The sequence below is a fragment of the Urocitellus parryii genome, chromosome 6 (assembly GCF_045843805.1).
Source record: "Urocitellus parryii isolate mUroPar1 chromosome 6, mUroPar1.hap1, whole genome shotgun sequence".
NCBI classification, from domain to species: domain Eukaryota; kingdom Metazoa; phylum Chordata; class Mammalia; order Rodentia; family Sciuridae; genus Urocitellus; species Urocitellus parryii.
Window position 1 is genome coordinate 178,357,310 of NC_135536.1, and position 17,385 is coordinate 178,374,694.

General features: G+C 43.3%; 1 protein-coding gene across 4 annotated transcripts in view; it reads right to left on the reverse strand.

Annotated features, from left to right (window-relative positions):
- Positions 1-5,852: 5,852 nt before the first annotated feature.
- The window catches only part of Ndrg3 (NDRG family member 3), a 62,243-nt gene continuing 50,710 nt past the window's right edge, over positions 5,853-17,385 (reverse strand). For 3 of the 4 annotated variants that reach the window (XM_026383180.2, XM_026383181.2, XM_026383179.2), the window contains 5 exons: positions 13,683-13,730; positions 10,006-10,041; positions 9,859-9,910; positions 8,623-8,661; positions 5,853-7,404 (listed from right to left, as the gene is read on the reverse strand). In XM_026383180.2, coding sequence (XP_026238965.1) covers positions 7,223-7,404; positions 8,623-8,661; positions 9,859-9,910; positions 10,006-10,041; positions 13,683-13,730 — 357 coding nt within the window. In that variant the 3' untranslated portion in view covers positions 5,853-7,222. The remainder of the gene's footprint in view (positions 7,405-8,622; positions 8,662-9,858; positions 9,911-10,005; positions 10,042-13,682; positions 13,731-17,385) is intronic. The other variant, XM_026383182.2, reaches the window with a different exon arrangement.

Here is a 17,385-nt window from a genome sequence, read left to right on the forward strand (position 1 = left end):
TCACATTGCCTGGATGAAGACCATGTCCATCACGTCTGTGGCCTCCTGGGCCAGTCCTCTCTGAGGAGTAAAGATCCTGCCTTGGAGGATGGAATACTTGTGCCAGGTCCCTGCCCTCTGTTCTCCAGTCCCATGTCATCAATGGGAATCATAATACCTGTCTGCTGCTGCTTCTCCATGCGGAGCTCAGTGTTCAGAGACAGGAGCAAGATGGGCCATCACTTGGCACATTTTCTACTCAGTCTTTTTGGTTCCAGCAGCGTTGGAGTGAGATGGTGCTGCTGCCCAGTGAGAGCACTGGGTCCCTAAGCGCTAAGGCACCATTTCAGTTTGGTTCCTCAGCATCCCTGCTGCCCCAGCCCATCCTTACCCCTTGGGTATGAGGTGCAGGACAAATGTTTCACTTTCCATCTGACCTGGGTAGCATGGGTGACTTATTCAGACTTATTCAGACTTGCCTGGTCTGAGCTGTGTGTCCTTAGACAAAGCAGGAATCGTAATATTGACTCCACAGGGTTGTGAGGAGAAGGGGAGGAGCTTGGCATGGAGCAGGTGTCAGTAAGGCTTAGTTTCCTTTCCCCTCCTTCAGCAAGACCACAATCATCAACTGCAATCAACTCAGAGAGGACTTCTTTGCAGGTGGGGCTGGGAGATGGGTGCCAGGGCAATAAGGGAGCTGCATGCATGCTGGGCTCTGCAGCTTTCTCCACCTGATCTGGTCCAGGCCAGGAAGTCCCTGAGGCAATATGAAGACCAGGTGGCAGCAGGGCAGGCCCAGGAGAAGGAGGTGTGGGCTGCAATATTTATAAGAGGAAATCGAATCATTAACCACACATACTTCAGCAACTTACTGTGTGCTAGGCACTTTCTAGGGGACCTGTGTGAGTGGGTGGCAGGAAAGAGTAAAAGGCAGCTGAAATCAGCACACTGCCCGGCTTTGTTCTGATCATCCCACTTGAGTCTCATTTCAGATGCAAGGACCAGGGCCCCAGAGGATGACCTCGTGCTTGGGCAGCTGGTTAGTGCAGAGCTGGACTTACTATCCACTCTTCGGTGCCTGTGAAGATCATTTTTCAGCAGTGGGGGTAAGAATGAGGAATTTGGATTAAGCTAAAGGGGGGCCTCTTGCTCTTTTTCTTTTTGGAGTTGAGAACAGCATCCAGGGCCCCACTGAGGTACACTCCTAAACCCTTTCCTGCTTTTTCAACTGAGAATCTCACTCTTTGAAAGATCTGGCAGCTGGGGGTGTTTTCAGAGAGGATAATCCACAGCCCTCTTACTCAACTGAATTTGAAAGACTGTGGCCCAGAAAGGGGCCAAAAGTCACACAACAAGTAACTAACCAAGAGGGGTCTAGAACAGGCAATGTACAAAAACAAGCTGGAGAATAAAATAAATCTCCAGGAGGTGGTCAAAGTGGGAGAGGGGATCTTAGTTCCTTCAGGGTCCCAGAAACCACCTCTTACAGTCCCAGTAGAACCACCTCCCCTCCTCCTGGAACATTTGCTTCCTAACTGTAAATAAAGCCCACTCCCAGCCCTGGAGGGCATCACTCTTCCTCATCTATGCTGAGCCCACCAGGAAACAGAAGCAAGTATACTTACTGGTTTCTTGTCATCAGGGACTTGGGCAGGGCATCAGCTAAAACCATGCTTTGGCTGGTCAGCTTAGGGCTTTGGGGATCCTTTCTGGAAATCTGCCAATGTCCTTGGTCCTAGGCCACCCAGAACTCAAACTCGGAGGAACTTCAGAAGGACTCTTGATGTCAGAGTGGGTTAGTTCAGCATCTATCTTGTGATCAGCAGTTTGTACTCCAGGATAGGACAGGGACCCAGGCTCCTTAGGGACCCCAGATTGGGCAATCCTCACCAGCACAGCAGGACAAGGCAGGTGGCCTAGGGATCTGTGACTGTCACAGACACAGGCATGCCTCCTCTGAGCTCTGGCTCCTGTCTGCAGATTGTGGTTCTCACAACCACTCGCTTCCTCTGACGGCATCAGAGACCATCGAGGAGCCACCTTGCCCAAGTTCCTGTTTCTAGGGTAGCAGTGGCTGCCTCTGTATGATCCCAGAGCAGGAGGTTCTTCTCCGGCTTTGTGGCTTGGTCCGGGTCTGAGAGAAATGAGCAGGGGTTTCCCATGCTGGCCTGACCATAGTAATCACTGAAGCAACTTAATTTTAGTACTACTGTTTCTGGGATCCTTTCATGCCTTCTGAATTTAGGTTGTCAGAGGAGAAGCCTAGGAATTAAACTTTAAATATTCCAAGAGAATCCTTTGGTAAGTTTGGGAAGCATTGCCTTCCCACACTTCTTCATGCATGCTAGGCAAGTGCTCTACTGCTGAGCTGCATCCCCAGCCCTAAACTATAGATTCTGCCTCAGTTGGTCTGAAGTGGGGCTCATATTTTGGCATTTTTCTTTCTTTTTGTGGTACTGAGTATAGAACTCAGGAATATTCTACCACTAAGTTACATCCCAAGCCCTTTTTATTTTTTGAGGCAGGGCCTCACCAAGTTGCCCAAGCTAGGCTTGAAATTTATCTCCTGATGCTTCAGCTTTCTGAGTAGCCAGGATTGCAGGTGTACGACACTGTGTGCAGCAAGATTTTGCATTTCTTTCTCCCTCCTTCCTTTTTTCCTTCTCTCCCCCTTTATCTTCTTTTGTTCTCCAACTCTCTTTCTGCATCTCTTTTCTCTTCATAAGTAATTTAGATGGGCACGGTGGCGCACACCTGTGATCCCAGCGGCTCGGGAGGCTGAGGCAGGAGGATCATGAGTTCAAAGCCAGCCTCAGCAATATTGAGGCACTAAGCAACTCAGTGAGACTCTGTCTCTAAGTAAAATATAACAAAAGGGCTGGAGATGTGGCTCAGTGGTGGAGTGCCCAAGTTCAATCCCCGGTACAAGAAAAAAAAATATTTTTTTATTTGGCAGTACTGAGGATTGAACCCAGGGGTGCTCTACCACTGAGCTACACCCCCTGCTCTTTGATCCTTTTTAGTTTTTTGAGACAGGGTCTCACTAATTGGTCTGGGTTGACTCTGAACTTGCAATTCTCCTACACCAGCCTCTACACCAGTACCTGGGATCATAGGATAGGACAGGGATCCATGCTCCTTAGGGAGCCTCTGTGCTCACTTGATATTGCATTTCTAGCAAGCTTCCAAGATGATATCCATTGTGCTGGTCTGGGAATTACACTTTAAAGAGCAAGATCTGGGAGCTGAGGCTATACCTCAGTGGTAGTTCTACCACCAAAGTACTTAACATATTTAAGGTCCTGGGTTTATTCTCCAGCGGGAAAATTCCCCTGGGTTCAATCCCCAGTATTGGGTGGAAATATCAACAGTATTTCTCAGTACCAGATCAGCAGCCTCAGCATCACCTGGGAATTTGTTAGACATACAAATCCTCAGTTCCCATCAGATCTACTGAATCAGAAATGCTGAGGTCAGGGCCCAGGAATGTTGCTTTTTTAAAAAAAAATTTTTTTTTTCATTTGTAGATGGACACAATACCTTTATTTTTATGTGGTACTGAGGATTGAACCCAGTGCCTCACATATGCAAGACAAGCCTCTTCCACTGAGCCACAACACCACCCTCCCCCCAATGTTTTCAAAAGTACTTTAGGTGATTCTGATGCATGTCTTAGCTTGAGGATCTGTGGTGTAGGATAAAGGATCTGACAGAACTACACTGCCCACAGCTCATTAAAATTTAATGCAGCCACCTGCTGCCTCCCCCTCAAGGGGCCTGATACTCCTGGAGACAGCTGCTCTTTAACACAAAAACTTGCATTGTACTGAAATGCTCTTAATCTAGTTCAGACTCTGCCACCTTATCTGGTTCCTTGCTAGTAAGAGTTCACTTCTGCTGATCCCTTGCTCCCAGGGAAGGCTGGTTTGATATGTATCTCTGCAGGGACTTGGTAACAGAGCTGAAAAGAGTCACAGGAGAGGAGCATCCATTGTTTTTGGTAATGGGGACTGAATCCAGTGGTGTTTAACCACTGAACCACATCCCTAGCCCTCTTTATTGTTTTAGACAAGGTCTCAGTAAGTTTCTGAGGCTGGCTTTGAACTCATGAGCCCCCATCCCCCCACCAGATAGGATTACAGGTGTGTGCCACCATGCCTGGCTTATCCTTTTTAATAAACTAGTAAACACCTTTCCTGAGTTCTGTGAGCCATCAAAACAAATGGCCAAGGGCTGGGGATGTGGCTCAAGCGGTAGCGCGCTCGCCTGGCATGCGTGTGGCCTGGGTTCGATCCTCAGCACCACATACCAACAAAGATGTTGTGTCCGCCGAGAACTAAAAAAAAAAAAATATTAAAAATTCTCTCTCTCTCCTCTCACTCTCTCTTTAAAAAAACAAAACAAATAAACAACAAAAAAAACCCCCAAAAAAACCCAAATGGCCAAGCCTGAGGAGACAGCTGTGTGAATCAGATTTGTACCCTAGTTGTACAGAAGTGTAACATGGGATTTACTACTTCCAACTGGCATGTGAAGTGGGGGGTGCTTGTGGGACTATAGGGTCTGCACTAACTCTAGATAGTGTTCTAATTGAATTGTAAGATACCTAGTTGGTGTCCAAACTGTTAAGAGAATTAGTTGGTATAGGGAAAAACCCCACAAATTTGTCACAGAAGTGTTGAATGGAGTGAAGGGAACTTTTCCATATAGCCAAATTATTAGTTTCATGACCATTTGTAAACTAACTCTGGGCCTGTTTCTGTATCCATTTCATTGGGTCAACAGAAGGCAACTTATTGGAAGGTGCTAAGGGCCTTGCCTATTAAAAGTGCTCAATGAAAGGCTGAAGAAAACATAAAAATGCATTGACTCTGGAAGAACTAGAAACTACTTTTTCAAGCTAGGTGACTTTGGTCAAATCACTCAACTTTTTTTTTTTTTTTAAAGAGAGAGTGAGAGAGGAGAGAGAGAGAGAGAGAGAATTTTCAACATTTATTCTTTAGTTCTCGGCGGACACAACATCCTTGTTGGTAATGTGGTGCTGAGGATCGAACCCGGGCCGCACGCATGCCAGGCGAGCGCGCCACCACTTGAGCCACATCCCCAGCCCCTCACTCAACTTTTATGAATTGTTCCTTGTCTGTAAAATAGATGCTCCCACTTTGCAGAGCTGCCATGAGAACTTGATGAAGTTATGTGAGCCTTTCTTTCCTTTGTTTGGTGCTGGGTTCAAACACAGGGCCTCACACATGCTAAGAATGCACTTTACCACAGCACTACACCCCCCAGATCCCCCTTTCCCATCATTCATTCAATTCATTTATTCAGAGACAGGGTCTTGCTAAGTTGCCCAGACTGGTCTTGAACTCGTGATCTTCCTTCCTCAGTCTTCTGAGGAGCGTGACTACATGTAGGCATGCACCACTGAACCTGGCCTGAAATTATTCTTGATGGGTGCAAATTCAGCCATTTATGGAGGGACACAGCCTATTCTCTTAAAGAACCCCAGAAAAGTGGTTGCAGATTATTACCTGATGGGTGGGATCCAGCAATTCCACACACATGGCAGAGCCAAGATGTGGAATGCCTTTCCCAGACCTCAGCTTCTCCTCCATCAACAACAGCATTGTCAAGTGGACTTGGATTTAGTCTAGGCTGCGCTTACTAGCTGTATGACCTTGGACAAATTATCCTGAAGCTTCATTTCTTCCCTATAAATGGACAGTGTGACTGGGTGGGATAAGTGATCACAAATGTGAAAATGTAGAGCATAGAACCAGCACACAGTATTCAGCCACTCCCTGAGCCCCAGTGAGTGGCTTGAGAAAAATAACACCAGCAATCAGGTAACAATGAGACATATACAGCTTTATTTAATAATTTGTAAAAAGTTGTACTCTGGCAGAGTGATGCATTCCTTATCTTGGCAGAAAGCAAACAATGTGTCTGAAAAGTCTCTTCTCAAGATTCGGAACTGTGTAACCCTGAGCTTGCATCTCCTGCTTCTGAGAGCTGGGCTCCTGTTTATGGCATGGATTTCCACAGTTATCTCACCCTCCTCCCAGCAGTGACCCCCTTGCTGACAGCAGATGGAGGCTACAATTTTACCTGGATGTGACTGCCCTTACAGACTGGCCCCTCCCCCCTCTAAGAATCTTTCTCAGAAGTGGGTTCTATATCCATTTAGTTTGGCTTCCATGAGTCTGCTGAAATCATAGCTACAGTTACTCAACATGAAATTGTGTTAATGGCCATTGCTCTTGCCCTTTCATGTCCTCACCATATTTTTCGGCCATACCTCTCCCTTTTTTGGGACTGAGGAATGGAGAACCACTCTCCACCACAGACTTGGGAGGCACTTCTTGTAGATGTGTAGATGTCTGATAAATGGTAACAGATGCTCAGCAACAGCAGAGCGGAGGCCTGGCATTTTGTTTTCCACCTTTCTGTGCTAAGATCTAGTAATTAAGCCACTGCTTTGGAGTAAACTCCCTGTTGTATTAGAACTTCATTGTTCATGGGCTCCTAGTAGGATATATCCCGCCCTTTTCTTTATAGGATGCATATGTGAATCCACTTGGACAAAGGAAGGTGGCTGGCCCCTTTGCCTACCTCTCTATGTGACAGGCAACACTTCTACCATTGGTCACAATCAATCACTGGTACAAACAGTAATTATGCTTTTCCACATTCCTCAGAGCTGCTCTCTTCAGAAATCACTCTGCAAATCTTGTTGACCAATTTGGAACCAGATGAGAATCTAGTGGCCTTCCCCACTTAAATATCTGTTCTGCACGTTTTCCTCAAAAACACCATTGGGAATGCAAAAAAAAAATTCCCTTTTTCTTTTTTTGCAGAAGCGCCACAAGGAAGCATGTCTAAAATCACAGAACTATGCACACACAAACACAGACACACGTGCTCGCACACACATGGAGTTGGGATAGAAGAATCTTATCAGATACATCGTTAGGGGAACATAGGAAAAAGCTGGCAAGAGAAGATGTGGAGATCAGATCAGCTAAAGATGCTGGAATGTTACAGTAATGGCATGAATGTGGTTCTTGGAAGATACAAAAAAAGGGTAGGTGGGCAGAGAATGATAAATCCAGATTACTAGGAGAGGTTCAGTGGCCATGCATGAGTTAAAGATAGAGGAGGCCAGTTTACGGGATGAAATGTTATATTATGGAGTGTCGTCTGAAGAAGGGTAGACTTGCATGGTCCGGGGAGGAGCAACTGCTTAGCAGGACACCTCCATGGTCTGGTGTCTGTCCAGGGCATCAGGGGACTCACAGGATTCTTGAGTTCCATCTGACTGATTGCTGGTGACAGACCGGCTGAAGGGACTTTCTCCAGAGCCAATGCTACTCGAGGTTGAGTGGGTTCGGGATCGGGCGAGCCGGGTCATGCTGGCAGATGGTACTGTAACAAAGAACCAAGAGGACTAGAAGATGGAGCCCCAGTTAAGCTCAGCTAATTTACATGTTTCACCAAAGGCTTTATGTTTAGCTTTCCCAACCTACTTACAATGACACCCAGGACAAGATATAGCCATCCCCACTCTCTAGTATTTGCTCTAGATTAGTGACTGAATGCAAGGCTGCTTTAATTCTCTGGGTTTGGCTGGAATAGCTCTTCTAGTCAGCAGAAGGGAAGCCCTAAGACCAGAGTAGAGATTCTTAGCTGTGCCCACACAGTTCAGTGATTAGGAGGGAGGCTTTGGGAAAGCCAAACCCTGCAGTACATGCAAGACTAAATCAAAAGAAAAGAAAGACAGACCACACATACATGAAGGTGTTTCACAAACACAGTGCAAGCCCGATACAACGAAGACTACCATCCGTGTCCACAGGCTACCCTGGCTGTCTAGAGTGTGTGGAAGGCATGGTGGAGGCCAGGATAGGTGGGACAGGAACTGATCTCTATATAGATTGCCTCAGAGGAAAGAGCTCTGGGGATGTTTAATTCAGACTCCTGATCTGCCTTGCTTTGACCTGAATATTCTTTTTTTATATATACATATGTTTTTTAGTTGTAGTTGGACACAATACCTTTATTTCACTTGTTTATTTTTATGTGGTGCTGAGGATTGAACCCAGGATCTCGAACGTGCAAGGCGAGCACTCTACCGCTGAGCCCCAGCCCCAGCCCTATCCCTGACCTGAATGTTCTTCTATTTTGGCTGGGACAGGACCTTCCCTGCCTCTCAACCTCAGGCACCAGCCTCCACCTGGCTGTCATTTCAATACTGGAGTCAAAAGATGCCATTACCTGTGGAGTTCTCTTGGCATAGGTACTAACATTTCTACCTACAGTCAAGGCTACCCCTTCAATTCCCATGTCTGGAGGTTACCTCAAAGATTAGTAGTAGGTGGTGGAAGAGGGGCTCTGCCTATCAAGTTTCAGTTGCTGCTTTGACCCTGGATTTAGAAAGATGAGAGGAGGCCTAGGCATTGTAACTGGATCCTTTCTTCCTCCTGGAGCACCAGGGCAGGATTAGTAGGCTAAACTCTTGGAGCACAATGAGCCACGTTCTATCAGGCTCTCACTGCACAGAAAAATTGCGGACATGCTGCAGGCAGCCAATGCAGCCAGGAGAGCATGGCGGAGAGCGGGTAGGGCCAGCACAGAGGAAGGTACCTGACTCGGTGCTGAGGTGACTGAGCTGCACATACGGGACTGGAAGCAGGATGGACACAGGAAGAGGAAGGTTAGTGATCTAGAGTGCGAAGTAGCAACCCTGGCTGCCTAGTAGACAGAATACTCTGAGCAAGGGATCAGTTTATTTTATGGTCCCAGAGAAGAGGAGAGGTTGAGTGTCACTTTAGTATCATCTTGGATATCATTTCTCTCAATTAGACAAACTATTCTCCCCTCCATTCTACATAGTCACCCAACTTTGGATCAGAAATGAGCTATAAGATCAGCTGTTTCTTAGGAATGGATAAGAACAGGTTACTAAGTTAGGCCCTCCCAGTGAGCTAGAGGGCCATGGATGTGGGCTCGGTTGGTAGCGACTCACAGATGGGAAGACACAGCAACTCTAGACAAGACACACATGGTCTGCCTGGTGGGTACAGGGCTCTACCCAGGTCTAGTTGATCAGAGCAGCTGCCCAGGCAGCTCATGAATGGCCATTTTCACAGATACCAAAGATGGGGAAAAAAAAAAATCACCTGATTGGGTAAAGAGCTCTATATCTGGGTGAAAGGGTTTTATTCTTATGACTCCAAGAAAGGAGCAAGTGTGGATTTTTTTGCAAAAAGGCTCAGGGGTCTCACAATACATGAGACCAGGACAGCAGCATATGATATGGACACATCCTTCACTTGCTCTAAGATACTCTGCAAGTTCATCTCTTGTGGTGGAACAGATTTCATTGAGGACACGACCCTTTTCTTCTGGAGTCTCACTTCTGTTTCTCTAGGCCAGTTATTAACCAGCTGAGTACAAATGCAAATTGTAACTTCTGATTAATGGCTGGGACAGGCTAAGCTTTGATGGTTAAAAGTGTGGGCTCTGCAGTAAGACTGCCAAGGTCTGAACCATGGCTCTGCAGCTGCACTGTTATGCTGGAAATGTGCTTAGCTTCTTTGATCCTCAGTTTCCTCTTCTATAAAATGGGACCAATAACAGAACTTACCTCTTAGGTTAAGCGTATATACTGCCTGACAAATGTGCTTAATAAGTGCATTATTATATATGTGCATATATGTATATATATGCACAAATGATTGTTCCACAAACGTTTCAGTTTCTACTTTAGTCAATGCTGGCTAGCCCAGAGGATGTACCCTAAGAATTATGGCCTCCCAGATGTCAAACTGACCCATCTTACATAAATCTTCACTAGACAGAAAGTTGTGTATTACTCACTGTAGCCCATTCCCTGCAAAAAGTACTTGAAGGCCTCGGTGAGCTTCCCGGGCTAGGGGATAAAACAAAAACACATTATTTTTTTCACAGGCAGAGAGGTAGAACAGAATGGGTGCTTTTTTTTTCTTAAAAAACAAAATTTCTTACCTGAACTACTTGGGGCAGTCCCCCACAGTCTGCCATCTAGAAGAGGAAAAATATGTAAGTCAGCTGGGACTTACATTTGAGGGAAATGCTCTAAACATCCCAGTCCGTTCAAACAGGACAATATTGAATTTGATTCTTCAACTGTTTATAGGTTTACATCTCCTCAAGGCACATTTTAAAAAACATTTTTTAGTTGTCAATGTCTTTAATTTAATTAACTTATTTATATGTGGTGCTAAGGATCAAAAACCCAGGGCCTCACACATGCCAGGCAAGAGCTCTACTGCTGAGCCCCAGCCCCAACCTTCAATGTACTCTTTATAAAGATGGAAATGCTAGATAGAAATTGGAAAGAATTTACTCAGTCCTTAATTATCCCAAGAAGCTGGATCTGGCTTTCTGGCCCATGGCAGGGTGACAGAATAAGCTACTAAACTTTCAACCCTGTTCTCCCTCTCCCTGAAGAATGTTACTTACGGAGTACTCAAACAGGGTGACCTTGACTTCTCAGTGTTTTGTGATTTTGAAGTCCCCGTTCAACTCTATATTTCAGGGGAGTTCCTGATCAAAAGCAGAAGCTGAATCCCACCAATTCATTTGGTGCCACTGTTCTCTCTAGCAGGATATGGTGTGGTTGCTTTTTACTTTATAAGCCTTAACACCAGTTATTCTTACAGACTGGCAAGTATACATCAGAACTACTTGTTGACTCTTGGGCTGGGGTTGTGGCTCAGCAGTAGAGCGCTTGCCTAGCACGTGTGGGGCCCTGGGTTCGATCCTCGGCACCATGTAAAAATAAATAAATAAAGGTATTGTGTCCAACTACAACTAAAAAATAAATATTAAAAAAGCAAATAAACTCTGATTCTTGGGGTTAGGGTATAGCTTAGTAGTAGAATACTTCCTTGCATGTGCAAGGTCCTGGGTTCAAATCCCAGCACCACTTAAAACAAAAACAAAAGCCCTCAGATTCTTGGATTTCTGTCCTAGAGATTCTGACTGAATAGGTCTGGGTAAGGTTCAAGAACCAGCATTTCTAATAAGCTCTTGGAGATGCAGATTCCACAAATCTGTTCACAGGGCATAATGGCTACATAGGAGCTTAGGCTTTCTCTTCCAGGTGTTGTACACTTTCAGACACTGTAGGACACAGGCTGACTGGCCTTTTTTTTTTTTTTTTTGGTGATGTTGGGGATTGAACTCAGGGCCTTGTACATGCGAGGCAAGCACTCTACCAACTGATCTATGTCCCCAGCCAACCTTTTTGTTTTTTAAAAGGGACATGAACCCCGGGGTTTAAATGACACATTAAAACTTTCTTAACAAGAAACAAGTCTCCTCAAAATTCCAGGCATAAGATGAGAAACAAACATTCAATTTGACAAATAAATATAAAATAGACCACCAAACTGGCATAAACTAAATTTTCATGAAGTTTTTTTTTTTAAAGAGAGAGAGAGATTTTTTTTTAATATTTATTTTTCAGTTTTTCAGCGGACACAACATCTTTGTTTGTATGTGGTGCTGAGGATCGAACCCGGGCCGCACACATGCCAGGCGAGCGTGCTACAGCTTGAGCCACATCCCCAGCCCCAATTTTCATGAAGTTTAAAAGCTGAAAACTGAACAGAACCATAAAACAGTTCTTATATGCAAGGAGAAGATACTGGATGTAACTATTTCTAAGAGTGATACCCATATCAAACTGCTTGAGAATCAGAGTTCAGTCAGCCATAGGAGCTATCCACTCTGCCCCATGCTGTAGCAGATGGGCATATTTGCCCAGAAATAATCTTATCTTTGGCTATTTCAGAGTTCATTTGGTGCTGTTAAATATTGATTCTAATTTGAAACCACAAACTTTTCATTCATATTTTAGACAAGCCCATCAAGATCTGGAACCAAGAACAGTCTGAGTTTGGTCACTTTAGAGCATTAACCTCATGGTCTGTTTCTAGAAACTATGGGCTACGTCTGGTGACAATGCTTCCCTTTTAAGCACATTTCAAAGACAAACGGAAGAAGGTAAAGATCTTTCAGACTGAAAACAGCAGTAAGCAAAGAAGATCAGCATTTAACTCTCCAGTAGTCCAGGTAGGAGGTTAGCTACCTATTAACAGAGGCTTGGGGAAAACTGGTTGAGATAATGCTAGGCTGGAACTCTTAATTGAGATACATTTGAAATGTGGAGAAACTTGATATTGTCCTTAGAAATTTAGTAAGAGTCACTTTCTACTTGCTCTAAGAGAAAGAAAATGCATTCACTCTCACTACTATAAAAATTGTAATTGGGAGCTTCCTTACCTATTCAAGATTTAGCATGTGTAGAATATTTCCATCTATTACCTTAATTCTCATAACACAATAATGCTTATGAAATTTTTAAGGCATGGGAAAACGTTTATGTCATAAATGTGAAGAAAACATATATAGGACAACAAATATCCTCTTATTTAAATTTTTTTTTTTTGGTGTGTGTGTGTGTGTACATGGTATAAGGGACTATATCCAGAAGTCCTCTATCACTGAGCCACACCACCAGTCCTTTCTTTTGACACAGGGCCTCACTAAGTTGCCCAGGCTGGCCTTGAACTTGTGATCCTCCTGCTTCAGCCTGGAGTTGCTGGGATTATAGGTGTGTGCGTTATGCCTGGCTCCCCCTGCATCCCCGCCATCAGTATGGGAATGGAACCAGAAGCACTCTGACACCAAGTTATAAACCCAGCTTCCTTTTCTTTCTTGTTTATTTATTTATTTATATTTATTTTTGAGGTCCTTTTGAACTCAGGGGCACCTGACCACTGAACCGCATCCCCAGCCCTATTTTGTATTTTATTTAGTGATAGGGTCTCACTGAGTTGTTTAGCACCTTGCTTTTTGCTGAGGCTGGCTTTTAACTTGCAATCCTCCTGCCTTAGCCTCCTGAATTGCTGGGATTACAGGGTTTTCTTGTTTATTTTGAGACAGGTTCTCACTAAGTTCCTAAGGTTGGCCTCAACTTGTGATCCTCCAGCCTCAGGTTCAGAGTAGCTGGGATTATAGGCATGCACCATTGTGCCTGCTAAATATACTCTGATCTTAATGATAAAAAACATATAGTAAAGAGATACCAATATTTTACCAGAGGCAGTTCCCTGTGGGCAGCAGACTTATGAAAAATCTTTTAAAAAATTAGTACTTGGGATTGAACTCAGGGGTACTCTACCACTGAGCTATATATATCCAGTCCTTTGTATTTTGAGACAGAGTCTCATTAAGTTGTCTGGGCTGATCTTGAATTTGCAATCCTCCTACCTCAGATTCCGGAGTTGCTGGAATTACAGTATGCACCATTGTGCCCAGCTATTTTTCAATTTTCTGCAATGAGAATGTGTATATGTGTATATATGTAAGTGTATACATATATATTTTTTTGGAAGGGAGGGGGATACTTGTGATTGAACCCAGGGCCTCATATATGCTAAGCACACAATTTACTACTGAGCTACACTACACCCCCAGCCCCACAATTAGAATATATATTGAGGGAAAAAAAAAAGAAAGAAGAGAGCATTAGAAACTAATAGAAAAAGAAGTTTTACCTCTTTTTGGGCAATGGTTCTAGCAAACATACTAAAATTTGAAGCATGTATAATCTACTCACAAGTGGTTGGCAGTGAAGGAAGAAGATATATTACCTTTAGCAAAGTTGTATTTATAGGGTTGAGACGAGAATTGCATTCAACCTAAAAAAAAAGGCAGGGGGGGAGAAAACAATTTTATGAATGGCTTTAAAAAGAAATAGCTTGGCATGAGAATGATCTTGCAAGACCAATCACTCAGTTTGGCGACTGGAAGATATAATATGATAAATTTAATATTTTAGATTTTGCAGTGCTGGTTATTGAACCCAGGACCTTGTATGTACTAGGCAAGTGTTCTACCACTGAAATAACATCCTTGGCCCATATGCTGTATTTTATGTGATAAATTTTATATCTGAACAGATCTAAAACTCTGGCTAATTTCATTTTCTGAATCTGATACAAGTAGAAACAACTATATACTGAATCTAAATATTTTTTTTTTATTGGCTACACAGCCTGAGGGTAGGGTATCTTACTTATTTGTGAACTGGCTCTCTCCTCCTGGGATCTCTTTGATGCCTTCCCAGCAAAACTGGCCATAATGACTGAGCCCTGTGCACCTCCCCTGGCTCTGCTTTTCACTCCTCTGTGGGGCCCTGGTATAGTGGGTCTGCCATTCCTTATAATCTGACTATGGTTCTCTAGTCCAAAGCTCAACTTCTCTGTGATCTTTCTCTTATAGCATTCATTACAATGTAGTATTAAAGCCTGGTATATTTACATGTTTGGCACCTTGTACTCTTATACCCATGAAGCCAAGAACCTAAAAAAAAAAAAAATGCTTTGGGGAGGAGAGTATCTCTGGGTTCAGTGATTCTTTTTTTTGGTGGGGGAGGGGCGGTTTAGGATTGAACCCAGTGGCTTTGTGCGTGCTAAGCTCATGCTCCCTCATTTAGCTACACATCTCCAGCCCCACAGGTTCAGCAGTGTTTTTCTGGGGGTGTGGCATGTGGGGGTTTTGGGGATCCAACCCAGGGTCCAGCACACGCTAGGCAAGAGCTCTACCACTGAGCTACATACCAGCCCTCAGAAGTGTTTTATGGCTAATTTGATCAACTGAATCTCTCCTTTACATGTCTGCAAAGAATACACACATAAAATCTGTGCTAAGAGTTTAGAATTCAGGGGGTGAAAAAATATAGTACAAAGCAAAAGGAAATCACTTTAAAAATTTTTATAACTTAGTTGAGTGGACAGTGAAAGACAATAAGAATTTCTACAGATAAGTAAATAGCAGAAGTTGGTGTCTGAAGGCTTCCACAGTTCCAGAAAGCGTGAATGTACAGAGCCCAAGTGGGTCACAGAGGCAAGTGTGAAGGGAGGATGTCCACTGAAGCAAGGCTGGGAGCAGGCTGGAGCTCTGAAGAAAGCAAGAAGCCACAGGTTTCGAAGGTGACAGGATGTGAGTTGTTTCAAGACAGTAGTAGCTGTCTATATAACAGACTGCAGAGGCAGTTAGCCAGTTAGGGAATTAAAATCACCTAGGCAAGAACCAGTAACTGGATTCAGCTGAACTTTTGATCTGGGGACTGCTGATGGGAAGGTATACAAAACTCTTCTAAAATCAGGGAATGATCTAAATGCCAGGACCACTGAGTCAGAGTTTGCACAAGTTTACTATGAATATGTATTAACCTAGAAGTTAATATTTAGAAACTGAATTCCTAACAGTCAGGCACAGTGCTAAGAATATAGTGGATATGCTATAAATATTTTCTGGAAAAATTAACAAGTCTGATTTTAGTCTAATAAACCATGTTTTCCTTGGCTCACTAGTTTGTAATTTCTATAATATTATAAGACTGTCTTAGTATCTGGTAGGTCACTGATCATCTTTTTGTGTGCATGCTAGGGACCAAACCCATGGCCTCACTCAGGCAAGTGTGGTACTACTGGGCTACAACTCAGCCTCTAATTGTTGGTTGCTGACATGTTTACTCTTCCAACTCCCCAAATACAGAGATTCCAACTTATTTTCTCCATATCATTGAGCAAATAGGAGGTGTTCAAAAATGATACTGAATGAATAAATGAGCTGGCAAATCCTGCCTAGGTTTTGCAGAGTTTCTCATTGCTCTTCTTCGTTGGAAATCCCACTACCTGTGGGCTAAAATGCTCTGGCAGGGGAGACAGGTTTGAGTGAATAGAAGAGTTATCTAAGCTGTGCTACAGCTGTGACTCCTGAAGTTCTTCTCTATAGACACTGGGAAGTGAAAAATCAGAAAGAAGAGATCTTATTTATGTGGCTACTTTATAATCTTGAAAAATAATTGAAAATATTGTAGTTAAGTCCATTTTTTTTTTTTTTTTTTTTTTTTGGAGACAGGTCTTGCTATGTTACCCAGCCTGACTTTGAACTCTCAATTCTTCTGCTTTGGCCTTCTGAGTAGTAGGAATTACAGGTATGCACTAATGCATCTGGCTCCACAGAATTTTCAAAAGACAAATAACTTCAGATCTAAGATTCATGGAAATACTCCCTCAATACTGATTCTGAGCATTTTCTTTAAAAAATCCTATTTTGCTCTTTTAAGTTCATAGACTTTCATGGCATGCATCACCATCAGCTTTATAGACAGAAAACCCTGACCTTTACAGAACCACTTTTTGATGAACTGGAATCATTATCATATGTCTGGCGAACTTTTTAGGGGAAAGGTTGGGAGTTGAGGGTTATTGCCTCTATGCACAAGCTATTTTATACCAGACACAGAAAGTTTTACAGAGAAGTTGAGAGAAGAAAACATATTGTATTTTCATATCTATCTACCCTACAAACACTACCCTACCCCCAAACCTTCTCTCCATGTCTATACTTTTTTCCTGTGGGGGGTGGGAGGGGTGGTACTGGGTATTGAACACAGGGGCACTTAACCACTGAGCCACATCCCCAGCCCATTTTACTTTTTATTTTGAGACAGGGTCTCACTGAGTTGCTTAGAGCCTCGCTAAGTTGCTAAGGCTGGCTGTGAACTTCCGATCTTCCTGCCTCAGCCTCCCGAGCCTCGATTACAAACATGCACCACCATGCCTGGCTCCTGTGCTTCTAATTAGTTATTAGACTCCATTTCCAAAGAGCCTTACTCTTTAACACTTTGTCCTAGATACAGAAGAAGTGAAGAATGCCAAAGAAAATCAACTAATTTCACATAGGTACTTAGTTAAGTTAAACAAGGAAAAAAGATAATGGTTATAAAAAACTGTCAACTTTACTTGTAAATAAACGAAAATTAAACAGTGAGATGCCATTTTTTAAAAATATCTATTTTTTAGTGTTGTACACAATACCTTTATTTTGTTTATTTATTTTCATGTGGTGCTGAGGATGGAACCCAGGGCCTCGCACGTGCTAGGCGAGTGCTCTACCACTGAGCCACAACCCCAGCCAAGAGATGCCATTTTTAACTGATCAAATCAACAATATATATATATATATACACACATACACACACACACACACACACACACACACATGAAAAAAAAATCAGTGGTGGGCAGTGTAGTGAAACAGGCTAGTGGCAATAAATGGGAGCAATTATTTTTTGGAATGGAATCTGACAAAATATATTTAAAAACTTATAAATGTTTATAATTTTTTTAATATTTATTTTTTAGTTGTAGATGGACACAATATCTTTATTTTATTTTACTTTATTTCTTATTTGGTGCTGAGGATCAAACCCAGGGCCTCAACACGTGCTAGGCTAGCACTCTACTGCTGAGCCACAACCTCAGCCCAAATGTTTATAATTTT